Raw genomic sequence first — 24,992 nt, 5'->3', positions numbered from 1 at the left:
AGCGTTTCTCCATCGAGAATGTGGAACTGGCGGGAGAATGGGCACAGCCAGAGGAGCGTGCAGCTGTGCGACTACTCTGACTTAAGCACACGGAAGAATCAAGGTGATGAAAACGAATGAAATAACTCAAACTAAAATTGAAAAAACATCGTAAAAATAAAAATGAGAGGGCTTTTAAAAAACTAGCGAACTACCTTTTATTTAAGTTGATAAAACTAACTAGAACTGACTATAATTATAGTGAATAATGTCCTTTGTTTTTAATTAATTTCATACATGAGCTTTTAGGGTTTGTTTTTAAATGTGTTTATTTCTGTGACAACCACAAAAAAGAATCCCCCGCACACTGACAGAACTTCACTCAATGAGTTTATTTGAGGAAAGCAACGCGTTTCGCGTCATCAGGTTCACCCCAAATTTGACACAATCACTTACAGGTGTGCTTAAATGCTGACTCCCCCCTATAAATACAATTTAAACAATACACAAAAGCAGGCACCGATAACAGTTATATATTCACCACAAAAGGCAGCAACAACATCATAAAAAACAACTCAAATCCTGTGATTCATTAATTCCGAGAGGTTCAACAGTGGATAGTTCATGACTCCAAAAAAGCTTCTCTTCTCAGAAGCTGTTTGATGATGTCACCACCTCTCAGATTAGATGTTACACTTTCCATACCAACAAATCTGAGCGAAGCTGCAGAACCATTATTTTTTTATCTTTACAATGTCTGGCAATAGCATAATCAAAATTATTATTTCTAATACTTTATGTTATGCAATCCGCACGATTTAGATTGCGCTTTGTTTGGCCAACATACATCATGCCACATGGGCAGATGAGTACATAAATAACATGTGGGGAAAGACAATTCATAAATTCCTTTATCCTGTATTTCTTACCTGAATGGGGATGATTCAAATATTTTGTATCCATTGTGTTGGCACAATGTGCACATTTTCCACATCTGTAGTTCCCATAAACTTGCTGAGCCAGCCAATTAGTCGGTGAAGGTTCAACATACATACATGGAATTGACAACAGTGTCTCTAACATTTCTATCTCTTTTAAAACAAAATCGGGGTCTATAGGCTGATAGATTGTTTAAACTAGGATAACATTTTAGTACATTCCAATGTTTATTGATAATATGTTTAACTTGCTTTGAAGCTGTGGAATATTTGGACACATCATTTATTTATTTATTTATTTAGTATTAGTATTTATGTATTGCCACTTGGCCGTACAGAAGTAGTGTCAAACAATCCTTGGGGAATTGTAGTTTACTTTATTACACAATACTTATGTTATTTTGTTGTTGTAATCTTACACTCAACAAATACTCCATTACATAAAAAACTAAAACCAACATCAAAACTAATAAAAACTAAACTAAAATGAAGCATTTTCAAACAAACAAACAATTAAATACACTCTAAATAACTACTAAATAAATAATTTTTATTATTATGATTAATTATATAACATGATTATATAATTAATTAAGAATGTAAAAAAACATTGAAAGAAAGAAAGAAAGAAAGAAAGAAAGAAAGAAAGAGTTAATAATAACTAACTATGATGAAAAGTCCAAAACAATTATAACTCTGGGGAGAATATGCCCCATGGTGAGGAAAAACTGTATTAACCCAGAGACAGGGATGACACATCATTTGTTTGTAAGGAAAGAGAGGGAGGAAAAGAAGTCTCTGACAGAAAAAATAAAGGGAAAAAAGGGCCATTTTTAAATTGTGTAAAAGTGGCAAATCTTGGGCATGCTTGCATGGCAGACATAACCCAGGTTGTAATGTCCCAAATCTAACAGCAGAGGTCAGTATAGGAAAGGTAAGATTACCTAGAAGTTACCTGTAGCTATTTAAAAACAGAAAGGCAAGGTTGCACTCACATGCATGCTGACTATAAGGACAAAAGTATTGGGACAGGGCTAATACAAGTTACTGTGGAAAACTGTGCTTGCTCCTAACTTTGCGGGACCCGTGTGGGTAACTCCTTGTTCTATTCCCAGTGTACATACGGTTCATAAAGACTTGGAAAACATACGATACTTTGTTGTCATTTAAAAAAAAAATGTTTTCTTCAGTCGCCTTTATAATGTCATACAGTATAATATATTTACACACATTCTATGACTTTGTACTTTGTAATTGATTAGCGATATTCTATTACATAGTGATCTATTGACACATGCACTTGCTTGTCAAGCACATGCCAATAAGCGTCATCTTGCAGTTGACACAATCAGGTATTAGTTTGCTCGAGGTGTGAAACTGTGTTCACCTGGGGTCCATTTCACAAAGCAAGTTCAACAAACACCAAGACTAACCCTGAACAGCGAGTTGACATGCCCTGAGATAGGAAACTTTAGGTAGTTATATCAACGCAGAGTAGTTTCACCAGGTGCTGCCACTACACTAAAAAGTCCACATCATTGGAGCCCCGATTTGTCAAGTCACCAGGCGCCGCCCTCTGCTTCCGCGTTTTTTTTGTTTGTTTTTACTGCTCTCAACTGAAAATCTTAATGCGATCATATGGCGAATTTGAACATGTCTTTAGAAAAAAACCGCCGCAGCTGCTCCCCATAGAGGAAGGCGGCGTGGGAGAACGTTGCTGCTCGGGTGTCGGGTCAATGCGTACATTTAAATGTAGTCCTTTGCAATCACAATAATATTACAGGTGAAACCTGTTGAATGGTAACTCATTAATAAATTTAATTTAGGTGCAATCCTGCGGGGGACAAGCGCACTTGACTTAAGATGAAATATAAAAACATTATTCAAACGGTTATTAAGAAAAAACGGAGCGCAACACACAATATATGCTGTGAAGTGAGCACATGACTACGGCGTCGGTAATGTTGCAAATGTAAGGACAGATTAAGTTATGTAGGTGATGGACTGTGATGTGAAACAGTACCGCTCAAAAAGATAACTGTCCGGAAATGCCAGCATATCTATGCGCGGCCTGATAACAATCTCACGACGAATATTTAATTCCCTGCGCAATAATGCGGCACCTTCATCAATAGGGTCATTGTCAAAAGGACATACCATGTTTGTGACAAAAGTGGACTTTACGTTATAGACTATAGGCGTATTTACGCAAAAACTCGCCGCAGCGAACTTTATGAATGAGGAAATGTGGCTGAAAGGAGGTGGGGACATAGAAAACCTCAAGGTTCATTGTGAAAAACCTGCAACAGACCAGGTTTGGTTCATGGACTCTGTTATTTCGATAACTAACCGAGAGCTTAAATTACCTCTTTTTATGAAACAGGCTAGAGTTACCTCTTTTTCTCTGGTTTCAGTTATCTCCCTTTCTGAAACTGAAAACGCAGAGTTTCCCACATTTCAGGGTTGATTTTGTGTTTTAATATTAAGAACTTATTTTAAAATGTATTTAATTATTATAAAAGTGTACTTGAAACAATCTAATTCTGAAACATTGAATCTGCCATTGGGAATAAATGGGGAATATTAGGGTGTGTGTAAGAATTAGGTTTTAGTTATTAGTATGTATGGCGTGAATATTTGGAACATGTTGAAATTGGAATGATGAAATGAATGAGCTAAATGTTTTGAATGTCACTTTGAAATGATGAAAAGTATCATGCTGCATCTGCCAATGGGAATGAATGGGGAATGTTAGGGTACAAAATCGGAAATTGTGGGTAAGGTGTGAATTTTTGGAATCAATAAAATGGACCCTAGCATGACGTGAACATTTGGAACATTTGGAACATTTTGAAATTGGAATGACAAAAATCGGATGAATTATGTGAATGGAGTAAGGTGTGAAAAAAAGTAGGGAATGGACCTAATAATCATCCCTAATGTGAAATAAATGAGTTAAATGTTTTGAATGTCACTTTGAAATTATGTAAAAGTGAAATGTTGACTCTTCAATTGGAAATGAATGAGGAAATTAGAGTAATGTTCAAGATTCAAGACATACACGTGCATGTGCACTTTGCATGAGCTTGACACAGAGGCAGAAGTTACCCTTTAGGCCAGAGGTGGCAGTTGCGAGTAAATAAGGGATAAACTCCGCAATGCATCTTTAAAGTCCTTAAAAATTAAGTGCTGTAAATGTTTTACAAAAACATGCCGAGGGGTATTTAAATAGGATATTTCACTTGTGCCTACCTTTCCCTGAGTTGAAGAAGCAGTCCATTTCCACACTCGAGCGCGAGTGGGACACACACAGTGCGGAACTGGGGACCAGACCCTCCTGAGGCGGGCTGCGGTCGGTGGTCCGAACCAGACACCAGCCGGGCCGCTCGCTTGGCCTCTCCAGCAGTTCCACTGTCTGGCCTGCAGCGAGAGAGATGGGGACAAGATGTCATCAAAAATATGTCAAAGAAAACATACGATCACAAGTTGACGAGGCCGTGGGCGAAGACGCTTACCGGTGCTGACGGATATTTCACTGCTACATCCTGCCGTGAAGTCGTGAAGGATCACCGTCAACTCGCACCCACCAGAGAGCTGTATACATAAAAAATGGGTTGGACTATTGCACTCATTTGAAACTGACCCACCACAGCAATAATAATTGTGTTTCTTTTGGATGACAAAAAAATACTTTTTGTCATTTAATTTAAAAAAAATTATAATAGTGACTTCCTTTCTCAATTTTGTGATTGCCTGCAATAGCTTCCATTTCTTCGGCATTACATTTCTAACATTTTATGACCCAGACGTTAGCATAAATGAGCTACAACTACCGATGTTCATGTGGACTAAGTGTCACCTTAAGGCCCTAAGTCACGATTAGCATCAATGTTGACACAGGAAATGAGTCCTCCGTGTTCAAGCAACAAGCCAAACAAACATGCGCTTCTTGAAAACAAGAAAACGCCTTGCAGTGGCTTTGGAGTTCTTGCAGTCACACATGGTGCACGCAGAACATTGCAAAGCTAACGTTTACTTTTCTGAGACATTCCGAAAACACAGTAAATGATGCAAATCAGTTGTTTCTCCTTTAAAAATGTCAGGTTAAGTGTGTATACGCGTGCTGGTTAATGTGCGCAAGCAAGTGCTCTTTACCAGGCTTAAGGTCGCATAGCAACAGCCAGACTGCAGGTTACTTTATACCTAACAACAGCAAGACAAAAGCAGGTGTCTTGACTTGCTCTGTCTGACTGAAGCAACCTCAGCATGCTTATATGCTCAATCTTGAACCCTATTTTAGAAAATACGATGTTGCATTGAGTGTACCAATTTTGAATTACTGTACCAGCGAGGTTCAGATATGATATTGCTGCTCGAGTGAAGTTGGGGGTAAAAAAAACGAGAGCTACAGTCTACATTTTCAGCTAGATAAACAGTCAAACACACGATAATTAAATGAAGACCCACAAGGAGTTAGACCAGGCGTTCTCAAGTCTTTCACACTTCAAAAAATAGAAAAAAATACTGCGATCCAAGCACCACCATAATGACCAATAACCACCACTCCTGATTGGTGGACTGGTTTGACGCTTGTTCCTGGTTGGCTCGAGCGTCAGATTTTACAAACAGCAACAAAAATTCCGTCGGACCATACCTTTAATATTATCCAAAATATTGAGATCTGCAAAGGGCTATAACAATTCATCAAATTCAAATCGACATTACAATGTAGTAGCAGCAATTTGCTGGGAAAACAAACAAACAATTTGCATCGTTTTGGTCAGTCAGTAAGCCTGATTTATGACTTTGTGACTATGATTTACATCACACTTGTTTGGAAGAGTTTTGTCAAGTTATCATAGACGGCAAATGAAATTGTTTAGCAAGTAAGCAACTTTAAGTGAAGTATAAAAACTGTGTGTGTGTGTATATATATATATATATATATATATATATATATATATATATATATATATATATATATATATATAAATTAGAGGGTGGGGGCAATATTCAGAGAAAAAACTCGCAAATGTGCCACTTGCGAGAAAACACTTGTAAATTTGCCACTTTAGAAAGTGGCAAATTTGTGACTTTATAAAGAGGCAGATTTGCGAGAAAAAAAACATAGAAACTTACGAGAGAGAGTTTGTGCCAATACTTTTTGGTCGGGTTTTCAAATAAGGAGATAGTAATGGCTTTAACCATATGATGTTAACCATTCGCTCTTTGAATCGTTGGGTACTGGCAGCGACAAAGACACCTCGTTTTGCAAAGATCCACGCCCTGAGGATCAAGCATTTAAGTTAATTTGTTAAAATAAATATTTACTTGTACATTTATGTTCCCAGAATTATTATTTACACATTCATAAATGTTTGTATTTTTCTATACAAGTATCTAAGTTGATGTGTCAAATCTGCTGCTCTCTGTCATTCACTTGCATTTACCTTCTGATGGATTAGGGTTTAGTCAGCTGAAAGGGGATCAGGAAAAGTTGTCGCTCTAGCTGCCGTGAATGACGAGTAAAGTTTAAATTAAGAATTAATCAGTCTCCATCCTGCCTTTTCATTTTATAAACAGTGTTGCATTACCCAACAACAAATCCTCACAGACTATAGCCATATGAAGTCGCAAATTTACCAGTTTTTTTCTTGGAATATTGCCCTCACCCTCCTAACAAAAATAATAAAATTATACATGGCCTTAATACGCTGTGGAACAATCGTAATATTGGGGGATTGCAATTCGATTTTTTATAATTGTACAGCCTTAATTAACATTGAACAATTATCTTACTGCATGTATTTTTTTCCAGCCTCAAGTCTGATCAAACACTCCTGTTTGTTGTCGGTGGGTGTTCCTTTGTTGTTATCTGTCATGTGATTGCACACAACAGGAAACACACGTGCGCGCGCCACCGGCTTGTGAGGGTCATATGCTTCGAGGGTGCAGCGTGACAGCAGCACAGTGAATGAAATTGCTTGCCGCACAATCACACTTTTCATTTTAGTAATTGTGCTTGTGGCTTTCAGCACAGTAAAGCCTTTGAATTACCACCACAACACTATGCTTGTGTTATTGCCTGATGTACTGCATTTACTGCAAAATGAGTTTTTGTTTATCAGCAAAAGCAACAAGCATTTGAATGAATGTTCTTCAGGAGACACTGAAGGGGATTTCCAAAAAGCTTGGGATGGTCTGCTTTAGCAGCGCCAACCATTACGTCTTTTTCCCACTATGACCTCACAGTGCGGGACAGCCCACGATACCCATCGCCACAGCCGCCATTAGACTGTCACGGGACCAGACGTGGTGGGGCATGAATCCCATTTGCACCCCTCACGTATCACATTACTGCTGACACAGCAAGTCTTTTACTTTGCAAGGGTTTTAGTGTGAGAGGGGAAAAAAGCGTGACAGAAGTTAGCCCAGCAACCATAACGTGTGAAAGAGGACAGGAAGGAAGCAGCAACTGCGTGATTTGCAATCCTTATTCATTTCAATGCTAATAGGCCATGTCCACTTAAAAAAAAAAGGCTTAAAAAATTATCTTCAGGTCAAAAATACTTTTCGCAACACCCCGTTCCTGTGTATGACATTGACAGTTGACATATTGTGTATTGCTTTGATATCTGAATCATTTTTTGTGAATTATATCACAACTCTTAATTGGCTTTTCCTCAACTGGCCATGGTTTTAACTGTGATGTTCCGAGGAGGGACTCCAGGCTTCTGATTGGTTAAAAATAGGGCCTGGCCGATAAGGCCTTTGGAGGCCAAAGCAGATTTGGCAGGATAAAATTCTGATAATTGATGCAGATTAATCAAAACATTTATATTATGAATAGAGGTAGCATATCCAGGTCCAGAAAGTAAAAATCCTGCCACAGTTTGGCTTTAGCCATTGATGCTAGCTAGCTAGCTAGTTAGCTCCCTAGCAGGTAAATAGGGAGCTAGCTAGCTAGCACCTGGGGCTAAAGCCAAACTGGCAGGGTTTTTACTTTCTAGACCTGGATTTGCCACCTCTAATTATGAATAAAAATATAAAAATAAACCTGTGACCCAGAACAGCATAAGAATGCTGAAAATGGAGGGATGGATGAGTTACAGGCACAGCATTAGTGGATTTTACAATACTTCGTCCTTTATTTGTATTTGTTCAACTTTCATTTTTAAAAAATCGGCCCATCTCTTGGAATGCTTGAACAACACATTTGTCTTATGTTGTAATGTGTTAACGTGTGAAAAAAAAATCAGATAAAAGAAAAGATAAAAAGAGCCACCGATTACATTGGTCAGCCGATTAATCGGTTGGGCCATAATGCCCTATATGGTTCAGTGTTACAGAGCTATAGGTTTGGCATTTGACAACTTTGAATGTTAAATCTGGAATAATTTTTCAGTCTAAACCCCAACCCTAATTAGGGTTGCCCCTGGGCAGGAATGGCTCGAACCCAAACCCCTACACAACCCCAGTCAGTGCTCTACAACTTTCAAGTCATCTTTTTTTTGTCATTCATATCAAAACCTTCCATGAAAGTGCCAAAAGTTCAAGAACAACAAAAACAGTTGCCTGGAAAGACTGAAGAAAATGAGTCAATGAGATCAGTTATTATGACACATGACATTTCAACAATCAGCCTTTCCAACTCACTCAAATTGTATAGATGGAAAATGTACAACAAAAAAAGAAAAGAAAAAGAAAACCAGTGTGACCAAAATTGGCTGTATGTTGCAACTCCAACGTAACTACAATGGAAACAAACTAAAATAAGGCTTGAGACACCACAGGGAGGCAACGATGCCTCGAAAACAGCTCAGGAAGTTTGCTTGGTCTGGAATGACAACACATATTTTTCAACTTCTTCTATAGTTGTGTGTGCCATAGCTTAATTTAGGACTGTGCAAATATTTTATGCCAGCTTTAGATTTGACAGTTTTCAATGTCAGCTTATCTATGGTATACTTAATGACATGACGACGTTTAGTGTATGCATGCATTATCATAATGGGTATCTTGACTTCATCCATCCATTTTTTTAATAAAGCAAAACAGCACTGTATTGTATTAAACATAATAAAAGAGAATGTAAAGAGCCTGTATAAAATGTAATTGCTGTACGTTGCAACAAGAAGAGGTGCGAGGTGGCATGGTTTAGGGTGACGTCATGCGCGTCCCCGCGGAGTAGCGGACATGTGGCGTTGTGCTAGCATTAGCCTGTGGTGTTAGCTAGCGTACGACACTGCACGCATGAGCTGCTAACTTTCCACAGTTGGGATGCTGCAGTTACGCTTTGGGCCAGAGGTGGCAGTCGTGAGTAAAAAAAAAAGTGCCAAACTGCACAAAGATCCTTTAAGGGGCGTGGCCTAGTGAGTTAGGTGAGGAACATGGCTGTTAATCTGCTTGTCTGGATGCAAATTTTGTCTTACTGTAGCTGCTTGTGTGTGTTTGTGTGTGGGGGGGATTTTAATCATTTGAAGCACTTGGAGTTGCACTATCATGTATGAAAAACTTTTATTGATTAATTGATTGCGAGTGTTCTCATTTTGCATTTGTGCGTTCGCCTATATCGATCAATAAACAGCTCAAAGTGCACCTGCAATGGTGGCTCTCCTTGTTCTTCTTTCCATTTCACTCATGCAGCAGCGTATCTGAAGCTCATATGTTGTGGCATTTTATTGAGTATCAGACTTTAGCAATTAGCATTTGTTAGCCAGCACATACTGTACATTGAGATTTAGTTTGTCGTGCGTGGATGTACTGTATATTTCAAAATGCTAGTGAAAATGTACATTTCTAAATGTACTATACATGCACACACAAGTACAAGTAGAGTAGCTTGAAGTTTCTGATATTTGACCATTTAGTGTTTTTCCATGTCAAAAAGACTGCTTCAAAAAATGGCAAAGCCCGATGCAAAAGCGCGTGGATGCTCAGATTTCACTCAAACCGTCATGCAGCGCCCGTGGCTAATGGCCCGCTTCCTGTCTCCGCGCCTGTCCTGCCAGGCGCGTGCACACACGCCCTGTTTAACCATTAATCTCCCCCTCAATCACACACACGCATGCACTACGCCGCCCCACCAGCCGTGCACTTTTACAACACGCTAAGTAAATGTCAACACGGCGCTGTCATCCACGTTAGCCTACGTAATCAATGATTAAACATTTTCTTTTCAAATTGACTTCAAATGTTCCCCCTGGCAGCACCTGGCTCAACTTTCAAAGTTGTTTTTTTCACTCATTTTAATGCTGCAAATAAAGAAATCTTGCACACAGCATATCTACAAATGATAGAAACTAGTCTTTGATGATTCAACACAAAGTATGATTACAATATGATCAGAGAAGTGATGTAACCATTCTAATTGTGTGTTTGCTACAAACTACTCCAAGTAAGATTTCCAAATAAATCCCATATCCATTCACTCATTTGTCAATAACTTTTTTGCCACTTCCAGTACAAGAAGTGCAATGCAGATAAAGAGCAACATTGCGAATAGAATTTGCACCAACCCGCGTACTCACTCTGCTGCTCTCTTTGAACAGTTTAAATCTCATCCACTTTGGCATGTCCAGCGCTCCTCGTCGTTTATTGTCTTCTGCGACTACCGAGCACTTTTGGCCTCACAAACACGCCCTCATGCTCACTCGCTCGCTCCCTCGCTCGCTCACTTGATGAACAAACAGCTGGAGTGTGTGTGGCGGGAACAGCGCTCCTTTGCTGCTCTGTGTGTGCGTGCGTGCGTGTGTGCGTGCGCACAACAGTCATACGTCCAACAGATGGTTGCTGTGCTACACTGAATGCATTTGATTCATGAGAACACGTGCGAGCCATTTCAAGGAAGAGCAAATTGGACAAAACATTAACTTGGCTGGTCACAGTCTTACTTCCTAGCACTTCCTTGCAATTGACATGCTTACAGATGAAATTATGAGATTTTCAATGTCAGATAATGTGGCTTTTTGCCTAGTCAAAGCAAGAACGCTATGGACCAGATATGGTTAAGGAGATCATAGGCCATATCATGTTATGTGTATACACGTTTGGATTTGGAGTTTTTTTTTCCTGAAAGGCCTTGCTTAAGTTTATGTTAAAAATGGATAAGTCACGAAATCTGTACCCACTGTTTGGCATCTTACTAAATCAGGTCAAGTGTGTAAACGTGGATGGCAATTAACTAATTTGCTCCCAAAAACGTATAAATACGTTCTATTTTAAATATTACCATGCTCCCAAAGACCTTTTTATGTTTGTTTAAAGAAAATGTTTTTTATACTAGAGCATGATGCAGACTCTAAACTGAAAAGAACGCTTGAAGCAATGAAGCAAAAAATGGCCAGCAAGTGGCAGCAGAGTATAAGAGATCAACCAGGGCTATGTTGCAAAAATGCTCTTTTCCCCAGTGTTTGAAACTGATTTGTGAATAATGATGAAACTTAGCTATGTTAATTGATGCAAAACTGAAACAGATAGAATTATACTTTTTTTTCCTGATGAAAAAAGAGACTAATCTTTCTTTTGTTTTGTTTTTATAGCAATAGAGCACAATATTCTGTGGGCCTTGCAATACTAAGAAATGCATTACTTTTTTCATTTTACCATGGTGTTTATTAAATATTGCACACAAGTAATAAAAAAAAAATTCAGAAATGAAAACTAATACTAAAACTAACTAAAACTAAGCATTTTTGAGAAAGAAAAACAAACTACAACTAATACAAACTAACAGAACCACCCTCAAAACTAATACAAAATAACAAAATTTAAATTTACAAAACTCAAAACGAAATAAAAAACAACTAAAATGAAAATTCCAAAACTATAATCACTTTGATGGTAACCTATAAAGTACCTCATTTTAAAATGTTACTTGAAACATCACCTGTACAGTTCATAAAGGTTTTATGCTGGCACAGTGCAACACATTATTTCTCCTCACATTATTTGGCCTGTCAAATTGTATCTTAGTGTGGAACAGTGTTTTATTTAAGTGTTTTCGCTGTTATTAACCAAGTCACCACTCAGTCAAAGCGAAAAAAACAAGATTGTAAAAAAAAGTTTTCCGACAAACTCCAGAAACAGTAGCTTCCCACCCTGCACACGCACACACATGCACAGTGGAATATATGACTATGCCAGTGTTGTACTGCTATCATTCAGTTTGGAGTCTTTTCATGGGCGTGATTTGCGGTGCTCTGTGATATTACACTTCAACAGTTTTTAGTTTTGCCTCTGACAAAGCCTCACTGTATACTCTGTTTTTGGAGATTATAAAATAAAGTATGACTCCTAAACCTAAACTATTCTAGATTTAATTGTCAGCCTTTCGTGACTGTAAAAGACAGTTAAAATATGTAGCATGATGAAACGAGGCAGCCTAGCACTCGGCACATGCTGCTTTGCATGAGACGTGGCCTGAGATAACCTCGTCTAAGAAGCTGCTTGAATGAATAACATTTGATTGGATCTGAACTTGGTTTTTTTCACTCCCTTTTGATGCTTTTAAGGAAACAGCAGAGCAGGATCCAAAACATTACAAGAAAAAAAAAAATTAGGCACAACTTTCCTAATGACCGTAAAATGGGCCATCACAATTCCAAGGAAGATGCTCACGTTGCCAGAAAACAGCTGAACACACATCATTAACTCATGTCACTTTCACACAACCATGTGCAACCTCACACCCTCAAAACATTTAACCCAGTCATAATAATAATAACTTAACTAAGTGCAATTTCTGGAGAATTTGCGTGGGAATGCTGAAAGCTGAATGCTCATAGCTGAATGCTAAGATTTGAATGCATGTGGAATGCTTATTAAGTGACAAATGATGAAATTACAACCTCCTGGACACCTAGTAATGATGATAACTTATATGTATGGAAGTGGGCGTGGAAAGTGATACTGAAAGTTCAATATCTGTCCCATTGAAAATGAATGGGGAAATGTTAATATTTAATGCTAAATTGTGCAAATACTGTAAATCATGTGGAATAAGACGATATATACCCGGGAGGTGTGAATTTTTTAAGCAAGTTTAAATTTGAACAGTCTAAATTGGAAGTATAATGTGGGAGTTGTTACACTGCAAAAAAGTGTGGAAAATAAAAATCACAATAACATATGTGGGAATGTTTCTATGGAGGACCAAAAATGCCAAAATTAAATAAATGTGTCATGAAATAATTAAATAAATGTGTCATGAAATAATTAAATAAATGTGTCATGAAATAATTAAATGTGTCATTTTTTAATTAAATATGTAAATAAATAAACCAATAATTTAATTATATATATATATATATATAAAATTATTTTTGTATTTATTTATTTCATGTTCCTGTGTTGCAGCGTTTGATGAATTTATTTTATCTGTCAAACTCGGCCATCAAAGTTAGTGGGCGGGGCTGATTCACTCAAATCTTGTAATCTAATCGACTGCGTCGGCCTGAAGTGGTTAGAAACATGGCGGCTACGGTGATGGATTTTTTTGCTGATATAGGCGTAGTTCTCGTAATGTCCCGCCTTGACTCCCGCGAGATCCCGCAGTTCTTGTAGCATAAATCACGTCACGCTAACGGCTCCTCATGAACGTCACGAGAATAAATAGTATGCGTGTATGGAGCAGCGGCAGCCTTGGCTCAATAAGACTTGTCCCCTCAGGAAGCAATTCCGATACAAAAGCGAGTGGCCCTGTACTTCCAACTTCCTTTTCTTCCTTTTACCGGGCGGGGTCACATGACTACAGGAAATGCGAAAAAAGTGACTTCCATTTCAACACGTCTCACAAAGCACCTCATGAGAGCGTAAATCGGAGTCTAATGGTAACGCACCTACTGAGGTGAATAGCGACACCCAGCCTATCAAATTGTGTTTACTAGTGTGTATAGTTTTTCGTCTCTGTGTGCCCTGCGATTGACTGACAACCAATTCAGGGTGTACCCTGCCTTCTGCCGAAGCCAGCTGGGATAGGCTCCAGCACCCCCTGCGACCCTTGTGAGGACAAGCGGTTAAGAAAATGGACGGATGGATATAGGTAATTTCATTAATTAATGACACATTTAATAACACATTGATTTATTTAATTCCATATTTAATTAATAAGTGAAACATTTAATTAATTAATGACACATTTATTTAATTATTTAATGGTGTATTCATTTATTTAATTTTGGCACTTTTGGTCCTGCTATGCTACAGCATTCCCACAATAATATAAAATTATTATTTAATATTTTACATTTTATCTATATATATATATATATATATATATAGCATCTGGACAAGACCTTGTACCTCTCAAAATGGTCACTTTTCAGTAGACCCCAAAAACAGCACGTTTGTTCAACCGTTAGCATTGCATCATCAAAGAGAGCAAGCCATTTTTAACACTTTGGTAAGTAAAATGTAAAAACGACACCCACACTTGTGTACTGACCAAAACTAAAGATTTTAGATTTTTTGGGGGGCCAAATTGTGGCTTATGAGGTGGTTGGCCCAATTAGTGATATATATAATATATATACTGTATACAGTATCGTATTAGTGACTAGCTAAGTTCAGTGCTAATGAAGTGTATTCAGCATGTTTACATGTTAATGTTTCATGAAGTGCTAAAACCAAAGATTGGTTTGCATTATTCTTGTAATCTGATTTATGATTGACTGATTTATTTTTACGCTACATTTGTTTGGTAGAATTTTCTGAAGTTGTCTTTATTTTAGTATAAGACTAAAAGACTAAAAGTTTTACATATAATACATCTGATTTTGTTTATTGTAAAACAGATTTATTTATGTATTTATTAGAAAATACATATCGCTAATAGAATTATTTTTTTTATTGTACATCCCTATGCACCACATGCACGGATCCAAACAAAATGATAAACTCAATACAGCAAGTTAGTGCTGAAGTGCTAATTACAAGAGTGAAAATACAATACAACACAATTTGTGGGGGCTTCGTAGTTCACAATCCCTTTTTCAGACATGCAGGCAAACCTAGCCGTAACGAAATCCCTCCTTGCCATTGATTCCCAACAATGTATGGGCCGGCGTGAGCATTGGCTCACAGCATGACATAGGACGGCCCCCGCAAAACAAGCTAATTCCAGCAATATGAAAAATAGAGGTTGCAAAGTGTTCTATTAAGTCCCTTGCAGAATGTTGACAAAATAAATTAAATACCTGTGAACTGTTTTAAATTGAAAAAACAACAACAATATATGTCTCCTTTAAGATTTGAATGATCTTTTAATGATTGTGATTTATTTAGGAGTTTCATTAAAATTGAAAAGGAATAAATTGGAAGCACAGTAAATGCAACAGTTATGTAAAATAAACACAAATAAAACCTCTCAAATATTCCTCTCAAAATACCCAAAACATTTAACCCACAAATGCTCAGAATATAAAACAATAATCGTTTGTTTAATCAGATCCCCCCCTTCCCCATGAATTAAGCAGAACGTTGTATTTAAAAACTAAAATGGTCTCTGAAAAACGCACCAGGAGAGAGGAAAAGATGCGGCAACACGTGTCACAAAATGTGTGTGCGTGCATGTGTGCGTGCGTGTTTACAGCATTGACATTTAAGGGCCAAGCAGTGCGTGGGCGTGGGGTTGCACAGTGAAAAGGCTACACTGTGTACTACTACAGAAGTTGGCCATGGTTCACATCATTGTGTGAGATTGTGTGTGTGTGCATGCGCACACGCATGTATCAATTAGCAGAGTTAAGTAAGAAACTTCCAGAAAAAGGATGTAAGATTTTTGTTTAGATAATTAATATAGCGTATGTATTTGACAAATAGTACATAGATGACAAAAAACTCATTAAAATGTATTTTGAATAATATACTGTATAATGATTGTTTATGTTTGTGGACTTAATTCTTGCCTTTCTATGAATTCAAATGACCATAAATCAGATTTTTAATGTGAAAGAAAAAAAAACTGAAAACATGAAAATGAATTAAAAAAAACTGAAAACAATATCATATCCAAAATATATACTGCATATGACATATGAACTGTGTCATGCTACACGCAATTTATAAGCTTGGGCTGAACGATTTTGAAAAATAATCTTAAACTTGATTTGCAGTCTTTCAAGCATTCAATATGACATTGTCACAAAATTCTACCAAACAAGTGTGGCGTAAACTTAAGCCAGTAAGTCATAAGTCAGGTTACAAGAGTAATTCAATAAAATATGTGGCACCTCAAGTACAGGACGCAAAAATGTAATGAGTGAAAAACTGTCACGATCGAGTCCACTAAAAAAATAGGCCATTTTAAGGATTGCTGCTTGTGTACAACTAAAACATGATTGCGGACCTTCAAACAAAATCATAACCAGGAACTCTACTTATTTGTGTGTCTAATTCAAAATTCTCAGGGTGTGTAATCATATTTATGCAAATTGTTTAGAAAAAGTGGCACAAAAAATGACAAATGTGCAGTTTTTTGCAACAAGTGGTCTGGTCTCGCCGGAATTCAGAGTGATCGTAATTTGAACTATTTCTATTAGTTTAACTTTTTTTTTCACTTTTGTTAACAAGAATATGAAAACCTAGAATAATATTATTGTACATTTAGAACAGGTAATAAAATTGTTATTAAACTATTGAAGTCATGCGATTAATTACAATTACAAATTTTAATCGCCTGACGGCCCTGATTTTTAATAATTTAATCGCCTGATACCCCCTAATTTTTAATAATCTTTTCTTAAAAATGTTTTTTTAATTAACTCTTTGACCGCCAAAAACGTTTAATAACGTTTAGTAAAATCCAAATGAGCGCCGCCAAAGACGTTAAAAGACGTTCACTATGTTTTTTTGGGGTTTTTTTTGGAAACGGGTGGAGGAAAGCCTTGGCAAGCTGTGCTGAAAGCATCAAGCAGGTCGAGTTAGTATAATGACTATTTTTGGGCACTAGATGGCAGCGATGACTCTCTTTGGACAAGCTCGGGTAGGCGTCAGTAGAAGACGTGAGGCGGAACTAGAGTGTTGAGGGGAGAATGGCTGAGGAAGCGAAAATGGCGACCGGTTGCAAGCAGCTCACGCTTGAGCATTTTTTTCAAAGACGAAAAGCATCGACCAATGCTAAAGAGCACATTGATGATGATGGTGACTCCGAGGTTGACGCCGAAGTTGGAAGCGTTGACGCCGAAGTTGGAAGCGTTGACGCGGCGGCTTCGATCGCGTCGTAAAGCCTCACCGGCTAGCGATGCTAACAGCGGAAAATGAGCACTTCTGCACAGGCGGACGTTCAATCGGACGATGAAGAGTACCCCGAGTCCAATGCATATTCATCGGAGGAGTGGGTACAGTCTGATCACGGAGAAGACACTGGTTCTGGACTACGATGCCACCATGAATGGAGTGGATAAGATGGATCAGAACATCTCTTACCACCCGGTATAGGAACTGAAGGACATGAGGAAGCCAGACGTAACACCAGGTCACCATATCATGATCCTGAGAGTAGACTTGATGACAACATGGCCAAACACACACTGCAGTATATACCTGCTACTCCCCGGAAAAAAAGGCCGGCAAGAAAGTGCACGCGAAGGGGCAATCGCAGTGAAACTAATCTGTGGTGCAAATCCTGCTGCGTCCCCTTGCACGCAGGGGAGTTTTACACAATATACCTCACAAAAAGAAAAACTGTGTAGTTGAAACATCCACACAATTGTAAATAGTACCACAGTTGCACACATTTGTAAATAGTTTGCCAAATTGTTTTGTCAAATTGTTACATTGTTGAATGTAAATAAACGTATTTTGCTATCAAAAAACACTTTTTCATTGTTGGTGGTAGTGTTTTACAGAAGTAAAGCACTGTTTAGGTGTTTGTGGCATCATTCATGGAAAAAAAGGAGGTGTCAAATTCACTAGAGTGCATGAAATAATATCGTTTCACTTTTTTTTTTTAAATGTCTAGGTTTTCATACTCTTGTTAACAAAAGTGGGGGAAAAAGTTAAACTAATAGAAATAGTTAAAATTATTTTTTTTACGTTTATAGCCGTCAATGGCAGTGAATGAGTTAAGGTGCTTATATGGCACCGTATAGTGGATAGGGAGTGATTCTGAACACAGCTCATGACTCAAATGCACGAACTTGCTTCCTTACCTTGTCACTGTCCACGGTGTTCTGCGAGGTTCTGGATGCAATGGAGATGGTGTCCGGTTGACTACTGCCATCTCCCTGACTGTCTCCGTCCTCACCTCCATCCCTAATCATACACACACACACGCATGCATAAATATGAAGAAGTAGCTTTTGTAGCTAGACAAAGTGCAATTTCTGCAGAATTTGCGTGGGAATGCTGAATGCTAAGATTTGAATTAATGTGCTTAAATAATTTCAGCGAAATTATAATCCATATTGTGAGTGTGGATGGTTGTTCGTCTATGTGGGCCCTGCGACTGGCTGGCAACCAGTTCAGCGTGTACCCCGCCTACTGCCCGAAGCCAGCTGGGATAGGCTCCAGCGCCCCCTGCAACCCTTGTGAGGACAAGCGGTTCAGAAAATGGATGGATGGATTAAAATACATTTGATATCATGCATTTAACACATTCACTGCCAGTCCAGTTAAAATGGATCTTTGACGTGTATAGCCGTCAATGGCACTTTATGAGTTAATAATTTCAGTAACATTATAAACCATTTCCTGATATGATATTCAGTTGGTATACATACACTTAGCATAATGGGCATGGATATATTTGCAATGTACAGTCAGAGGTGGGATTCAAACCTGTGACCTCCTGGTAACTGGACAATGTATTTTACCAACTGCGCCACCAAGCAGTAACAGACACCTGGCAATAATGATCAGTTGTATGTATGGAAGTGGGAATGGAAAGTGGTACCCATTGAAAACGAATGGTGAAAAGTTGATATTTTATGTTAAATTGTGCGAATACTGTAAGTAATATGGAATCAGATGATTTATATACCCCGGGAGGCGTGAATTTTTTAAGCAAGTTATTTGCAAGTTATTAGAAATGTGAACGGTGTAAATTGAAAGTATTATGTGGGAGTTGTTACACGGCAAAAAAGTGTGGAGAACAAAAAGTGCCTGATAATAATAATAAAGGTTAAAAATAACAACATATGTGGGAATGTTGTTTAGCATTCCCACAAAAATCTGAAACTGTGAAGGAATGTTGAGGGAGTCCATCATCAAGCTGAACCACCAAAGAAAGATTTGTGTGATTTTCACCTAGCATGGGTAGGTCTGCAATTTATCCATTGTGATGAATGGAGGTTCACTGGATTGTATAATCTGTAAAAGTTATTCAATAAAATGTATTTCTTTTGGAAGATGTGACAATTTACAAACACAATCAGATTTTAGCGCTATGCAACAGGCAGCATGTTTGATGGGTCTGAGGGGATAGCTGTGATGACAAGCATTAAAATTGAAATCCTGGTTCTTGTTTTATGTTAAGTCATAAATATGTCACCTTTTGCGAGGTTTGGTGAGTGTTGCAGTTTTGGGTAGCTGAACGGGCTCCTTCAGGGCCCCCTTCATGTGAGTCATTCTCTCCTGGATCACCTCCCTGATGTTCTTTATCCACTCTTGTTTGGCTTCAACATTGGATGCCTGCATGAGAACCAAAAAATTTACAGAATATATATTTTTTTACTATACATAATAAACATTCATTGTCTACTTGCCTTCAGTACAGTTTTATTATCGGAGGAGGGGGTTCGCCCAGCCCAGAGTGCAAATTTACATGGATCACCTTCTATGTGCTCCGTCACCCCCAACTCTGATGTCTGCAGTAGAAATGAAGAAGGTGACATCAAATATAAATTTATAAAAGCCATCTTCTGTTACGCCGCTGATACTCCAAAAGTCAACTGCCAGTGCTAACTCACATCTACAGTAACCAATGTTTTTGTAGTTCTTTTTGAGATTCTTCTACAGAAATGTGCTATTCGACTTGTTTTCGGATTTTGATAGAGATCACACTAACCCAATATTTATACAACTAAAAACTTTAAAATTTTATGAATTGATGGAGTATAACTGCCTTAAAATAATGTATAAAGCCCATCATGACATTTTACCAAAAAACTGCAAATCAGATTTAAAAAAAGGGAAAGTGAGTACAAATGAACAAGAACAGTTTTTCCCCATACCTAAACACAGAACAAAACAAAAAAAAAAGATGTATTTCAATTCAAGGTGTCTTCAAGGATTGTAAAATCAAAACATCTCAGTCTAATTGTATTTTTTTTAAATGTATAAAAGCACAATTACGGTACTAACAAAAAATACATATATAGCACAAAATCTTGCTGTTGAATTAATTTGTAAAATTGTTATGTTGAAAACGTCTTGTCATTCATTCTATGCTGGTCAAGGGCAGATATCACAAGTTTAACTTCTTTCTGTCCCCTTTTCATTTCTTTTTTTAAAGAGTGAAATAAAAAAATCTGATGAAAATGAAAAAAATTAAATGTAAAGGCAACAATTATTTGAAGTGGACCACACTCACCAGTAGTCTGTGTTTGTACTGGTACTTGGTTCTGCCCGCCGAGTCTTTGAACTCCTTGCTGAAGACCAGCGAGAATTCAAACAGGAAGAGGTGTCGGTCCCGCCCCTTTCGGATGAGCGAGCGCGGATCCCAAACCTGGAAACTGTCCTGTAGGATCAACTCGCCCTGCACCTCCAAGTTTTCCTCAAAACCTGGAGGGGAAGACAGTGACATCATATCAACTTGAGCCTTATTACAAGTCAAGGTTTATTAGAAAGGAAACTGAAAGACTTTAATTTGTGCATTTGAGCCAAGCTAGTTTCTAAAACAGTGATTGAGGTGTTGCATCTATTATTATACAAGTGTTTTGTATTGCGGTGGCTGGGCTGGTACCTTCCAACATGGCGAGGTGCATGGCATCGTTTGCTCTCTTGGGCACGCTGAGCATGACCTCCAGACCATCTTTAATCTCCCCTTTACCTTCCTCGCAACAGGACAGCAACTCCTACAGCACACCGTTTTACATGCAGTATTCGTCACCGTCAACATAGTTATAATATGACTTCTATTATTACTCTGACGCCTGTCCCACCTTGAGCAGCAGCTGGTACTTAGTGATTCTCTGCACTGGCTTGATGAGGTAAGACGAGATAGAGTTAGCCAGGCCGCGTCGCTGCTGGATGTCCTGCTCACGCCGTACACAGAGAATCACAAATGATGACAGCACTCAAATGCAAAAACATTTACAACGCCAACAATACAAAATTATTTAGACTTGTAACTTTACATGTATGTGCATACATATTTCTATGTACATATTGAAATATAAACATATGTATATAATACATGTATAATCATAATTATATTTATAATTAATATCATTGATTTTTCTTTTATGGATGTTTTATTGTAATTATACTCTTAAAAAAGCGCTGTGATAGCGGATACTGATAGCTTACATTGCAATACTACCCTCTGCTGGAAAATTAAGGTAACTACAAATTCATCACTGTACCACTAAACATTTGTTTTATGTAGATTGCTATTTTTTATAGCGCTTGTCCTGCCGTTAATCCCAGCTGAGTTTGGGTTAGAGGAGGAGAATACTTTGACCTAATCACCAACCAATCAAAGGGCAGGTACAGACAAACAAGCATTCATGCTGTATGCACAAGGAAGGACAATTTAGAATCTTCACTAAACCTAACCTGCATTTTTTGGAATGCGTGAGGAAATCGGAGTACTCTGAGAAAAGCCACGCAAGCACAGGGAGAAGCACCACACGGGAACCTGAACCGAGATTCAAACCCTAAACCCTTTGGACTGTGTGACACAGATGTGCTAACCACTATGTCACTCACCGTCTGCCCCCCTGACATACAGATAAATATTTACTTTTATTTATTTAAATGTGTTTCTTCCATCCATTTCCTATAGCTCATGTTCTCTTTATGGTAACAGGTGAGCTGGAGACTATTCATGTAATTACTTCAAGTATAGGTAGAGGCGTAATCAACAAACTAAAATACTTACATCAAAAAAGGTGCCGGCGTGCTCTAGGATGAGCTGGCTAGAATCCGGTTTGTTCTTGCAGTAATCCACGTAAATGTGGAATTTATCAGCCTGCATCAAATCAGAAGGAATTCGATGATGGTCATTTGTCTTAAGTGATTAGTTTTAATTAGGGGTGTCAGGCGATTACAATTTGTAATCGTAAATAATCGCATTACTTCAATAGTTAACTCACGATTAATCACAAATTAAATATATGTTCTGAATGTACAAAAGTATTTTTTCCAAAGCTTTCATACTCTTGTTAACATAAAAGTGGAAAAAAATGTAAACCAATAGAAATATGGCTGCATCTTTTAGTCATTAATACAGTAGTTTCATAATAATTCATAAAATTGCGTTAAAATTAAAAAGATGGACTGTACTGTAAAAAACAAGTATGATATCGATTTGTGATGAGGTCATTATTCTGCTACTAGATGTCATAATTGCATTTGTAAGACGATGACAAATCAGTGCATTTTTTTTCATATTAAGAGCTATCTAATCTTTAACATGACGTAACTTGTGAAATTCTGCACATTTTTAAAATGGTAAAATACAACTTGACCCCAGTCTCCACAAATCATTATGCATTATTATTACATTTATTGCTGCAAAATTTTGATGTGGATGTGTCTGCTGCTTTGTGACTGGAATTCCCCCAATACAGGCTTTCCAAAAGAGGGGCGGTCATTAATCACGTGTTAAAAACATTAGTAGCGTTAAAGTAACTTAAAATTAACTTAAAATGAACACACTCATTTTGACACCCCTAGTCTTAATATTAAACAAATGAATACAAATAGTCATACCCAGGTGACGAAGCAATGGCCCACATCCTCGGGCAGCTGCTCATAGTTGACAAGCTCCTTCAAGAAAATACTGCAAGTGCACACAGAACAAACATAGTAGTCATATGTTCTCAATGAGCACACTGGGCCCTTATTCAGCACTACTTTCATAAGCCTGTAGTCCATCAAAAACAAGCATGTCCTGACAAATACCCAACAAGAAGAAAATTGCCAGTGAAGGCCAGAAGCTTTGGGAAATAATGTATTTAAAGATGAAATCTAACAGATGAAAAATACACTAGTTCACTTGAAGTTCATGTTGAAAAGCGACAAAGTTTCCACATCACAGAGGCAGAAACAAATTTGCTTTGTAAAGAGTTGTACTCTCACTAATTTGAGTTTTTTAGATGGATTTCATCTTCATAACACAACCAAATAAGCATTCAGGGGAGCAGTTACACACACTTGTTTTGCTTTTCCTTTTTGTTTAATTAAATAACTCTTTTTTTCTTTTTTCTTTTTAGCACATATCTGCATGACCTCCTGCTTCCCTGCATTTGGGTCCACACGAGTGACGGGTTGATGATGCCTCATGTACCGTTACGACACTGTCTTTGTGTCAATACTGTGTGACTGAATACTCACACGCTGGACCTTATAAATAATCCCTACAGGCAACCTAATTAACAGACCCACCAACACTGATTTGATGACCTCATACAATAATTTAAGTCATTGTATTTTCTATTGTATTCATTTTTTCATTTAAAATCTGAATGTTTTTGATATTTTTAGATACAGTCAATAAATAATGTGAACATTTGTTAATGTGAAAATATGAGTGAAATACATATGTGGGCTCATAATTCAGAAATGCCTAAACAAAAAACAAACAAAAAAAAACTAATAAATTAAATACATAAATTAAATGCATAATGTAAACAGTAAGTAAGGTAAGGTAAGTGCATAAATGAAATGCATGGAGTTTTACAATTTAGCAAGAGACTTTAAGAGTATTAACCATTGAGCTAAATGCCCACAGTACTGGCTAAGGAGAGGAGGATCACGTACTGGGAAGGTACGGAGATAGAAACCCTGAAACAGGAAAATATTTGCCGATATGAGATCAAAATTGGCCCACATGGTGAAATCCTTTCTTCCCCTTCCGGGTTCCCTATCACACTGACTTGAAGGGAGACGCAACCCACTGACAGATGCGCTTCCTTATAAAGTTCAGCGGCTGTATCGGTCACGTGATATGCGCACCAAAACGAGGTTTGCTTTACGAGCTTGATGCATGCACCGGATTCATCAGTGTTGCCGGACTTATCAGTCAGATGGTGTGGACTACACCATCTACTAATTCTGAGGTTTAGACAGTTTAATTCTTAATTGTTTGTCTTATCAAGACGTTATGGACAATTGTATTCTTTCAACTTTATGGAAATGGTTAGTGGAAGTTTTGTTTTTGTCCTACTCCCCAGTGCACAAAGCAAGGACCATAAAAGCATGTTTGGATGACTTCGGTGTGAATGACCAAACACCCTTTCGGATAAACTAAAGATTGTAGCAGAGTCAGTTTGAAAACAAATTGCTATATTGTCACTAAAATGATGCATTTGGTTTGAAAAGTCAAGAAGTGAAATATATTTGCCATTAAAATACAAAACATTACATGGGATTACTAAAAGGATACAACAATGTTTTAGCCTCTAAATGAGGGATTTTTGTTCAAGCAGGATAATTTCCCCATGAAAAAGTTGATATTTTTCCATTCAAAAACTATGCTTGATGACAGAAAGATCATGCAAGACCATTTATATTGCCTCAAAATTCTTCCCATTCCCAATTATCAGTGAGTGGACAAATCTCCATAAATACACGAAAAACCAATTTGGCTGGGGACATGGCCGTTTCGTAAAAAAACAATGCACTGCCATAAAAACAAAATTTTAGGTCAGAAAAAAAAAGCCTATGATCTCTTTTCCTCCCTGAAAACACTCTTTTAAAACAACTCTATTTAAAGGCTATATATTAGACGGAAAATATGGATATGATTACTTTGTAATTAGCAACTTCAGTGACACACTTAAATCTTGTGAGAGCTACAAAAGTGGAAGCTGTTGTAGGTCCCAACATTTGTCCATGTACAGTAATTTGTAACGTACTACATAATTCTGTACAACAATTGTCCAAAATTCACACAATTTTGCGTGGAGT

At 37.6% G+C, this 24,992-nt stretch overlaps 1 protein-coding gene across 4 annotated transcripts in view; it reads right to left on the bottom strand.

The window, feature by feature from the left end:
• kalrna (kalirin RhoGEF kinase a) overlaps positions 1 to 24,992 on the bottom strand; it is a 142,527-nt gene that overhangs the window by 38,058 nt on the left and 79,477 nt on the right. For all 4 annotated transcript variants that reach the window (XM_086090380.1, XM_086090381.1, XM_086090382.1 and 1 more), the window contains exons 31-40: positions 22,794 to 22,863; positions 21,961 to 22,050; positions 21,020 to 21,112; positions 20,821 to 20,932; positions 20,449 to 20,639; positions 19,622 to 19,723; positions 19,408 to 19,547; positions 18,068 to 18,170; positions 4,433 to 4,511; positions 4,170 to 4,337 (exon numbers count right to left, since the gene is read on the bottom strand). In XM_086090380.1, the coding sequence (XP_085946506.1) occupies positions 4,170 to 4,337; positions 4,433 to 4,511; positions 18,068 to 18,170; positions 19,408 to 19,547; positions 19,622 to 19,723; positions 20,449 to 20,639; positions 20,821 to 20,932; positions 21,020 to 21,112; positions 21,961 to 22,050; positions 22,794 to 22,863 (1,148 nt within the window). The remainder of the gene's footprint in view (positions 1 to 4,169; positions 4,338 to 4,432; positions 4,512 to 18,067; positions 18,171 to 19,407; positions 19,548 to 19,621; positions 19,724 to 20,448; positions 20,640 to 20,820; positions 20,933 to 21,019; positions 21,113 to 21,960; positions 22,051 to 22,793; positions 22,864 to 24,992) is intronic.

The sequence above is a fragment of the Leptonotus elevatus genome, chromosome 12 (genome assembly GCF_054856555.1).
Source record: "Leptonotus elevatus isolate MCC_2025b chromosome 12, RoL_Lele_1.0, whole genome shotgun sequence".
Taxonomy (NCBI): Eukaryota; Metazoa; Chordata; class Actinopteri; order Syngnathiformes; family Syngnathidae; genus Leptonotus; species Leptonotus elevatus.
This window is presented reverse-complemented; position numbering and strand designations above follow the sequence as displayed.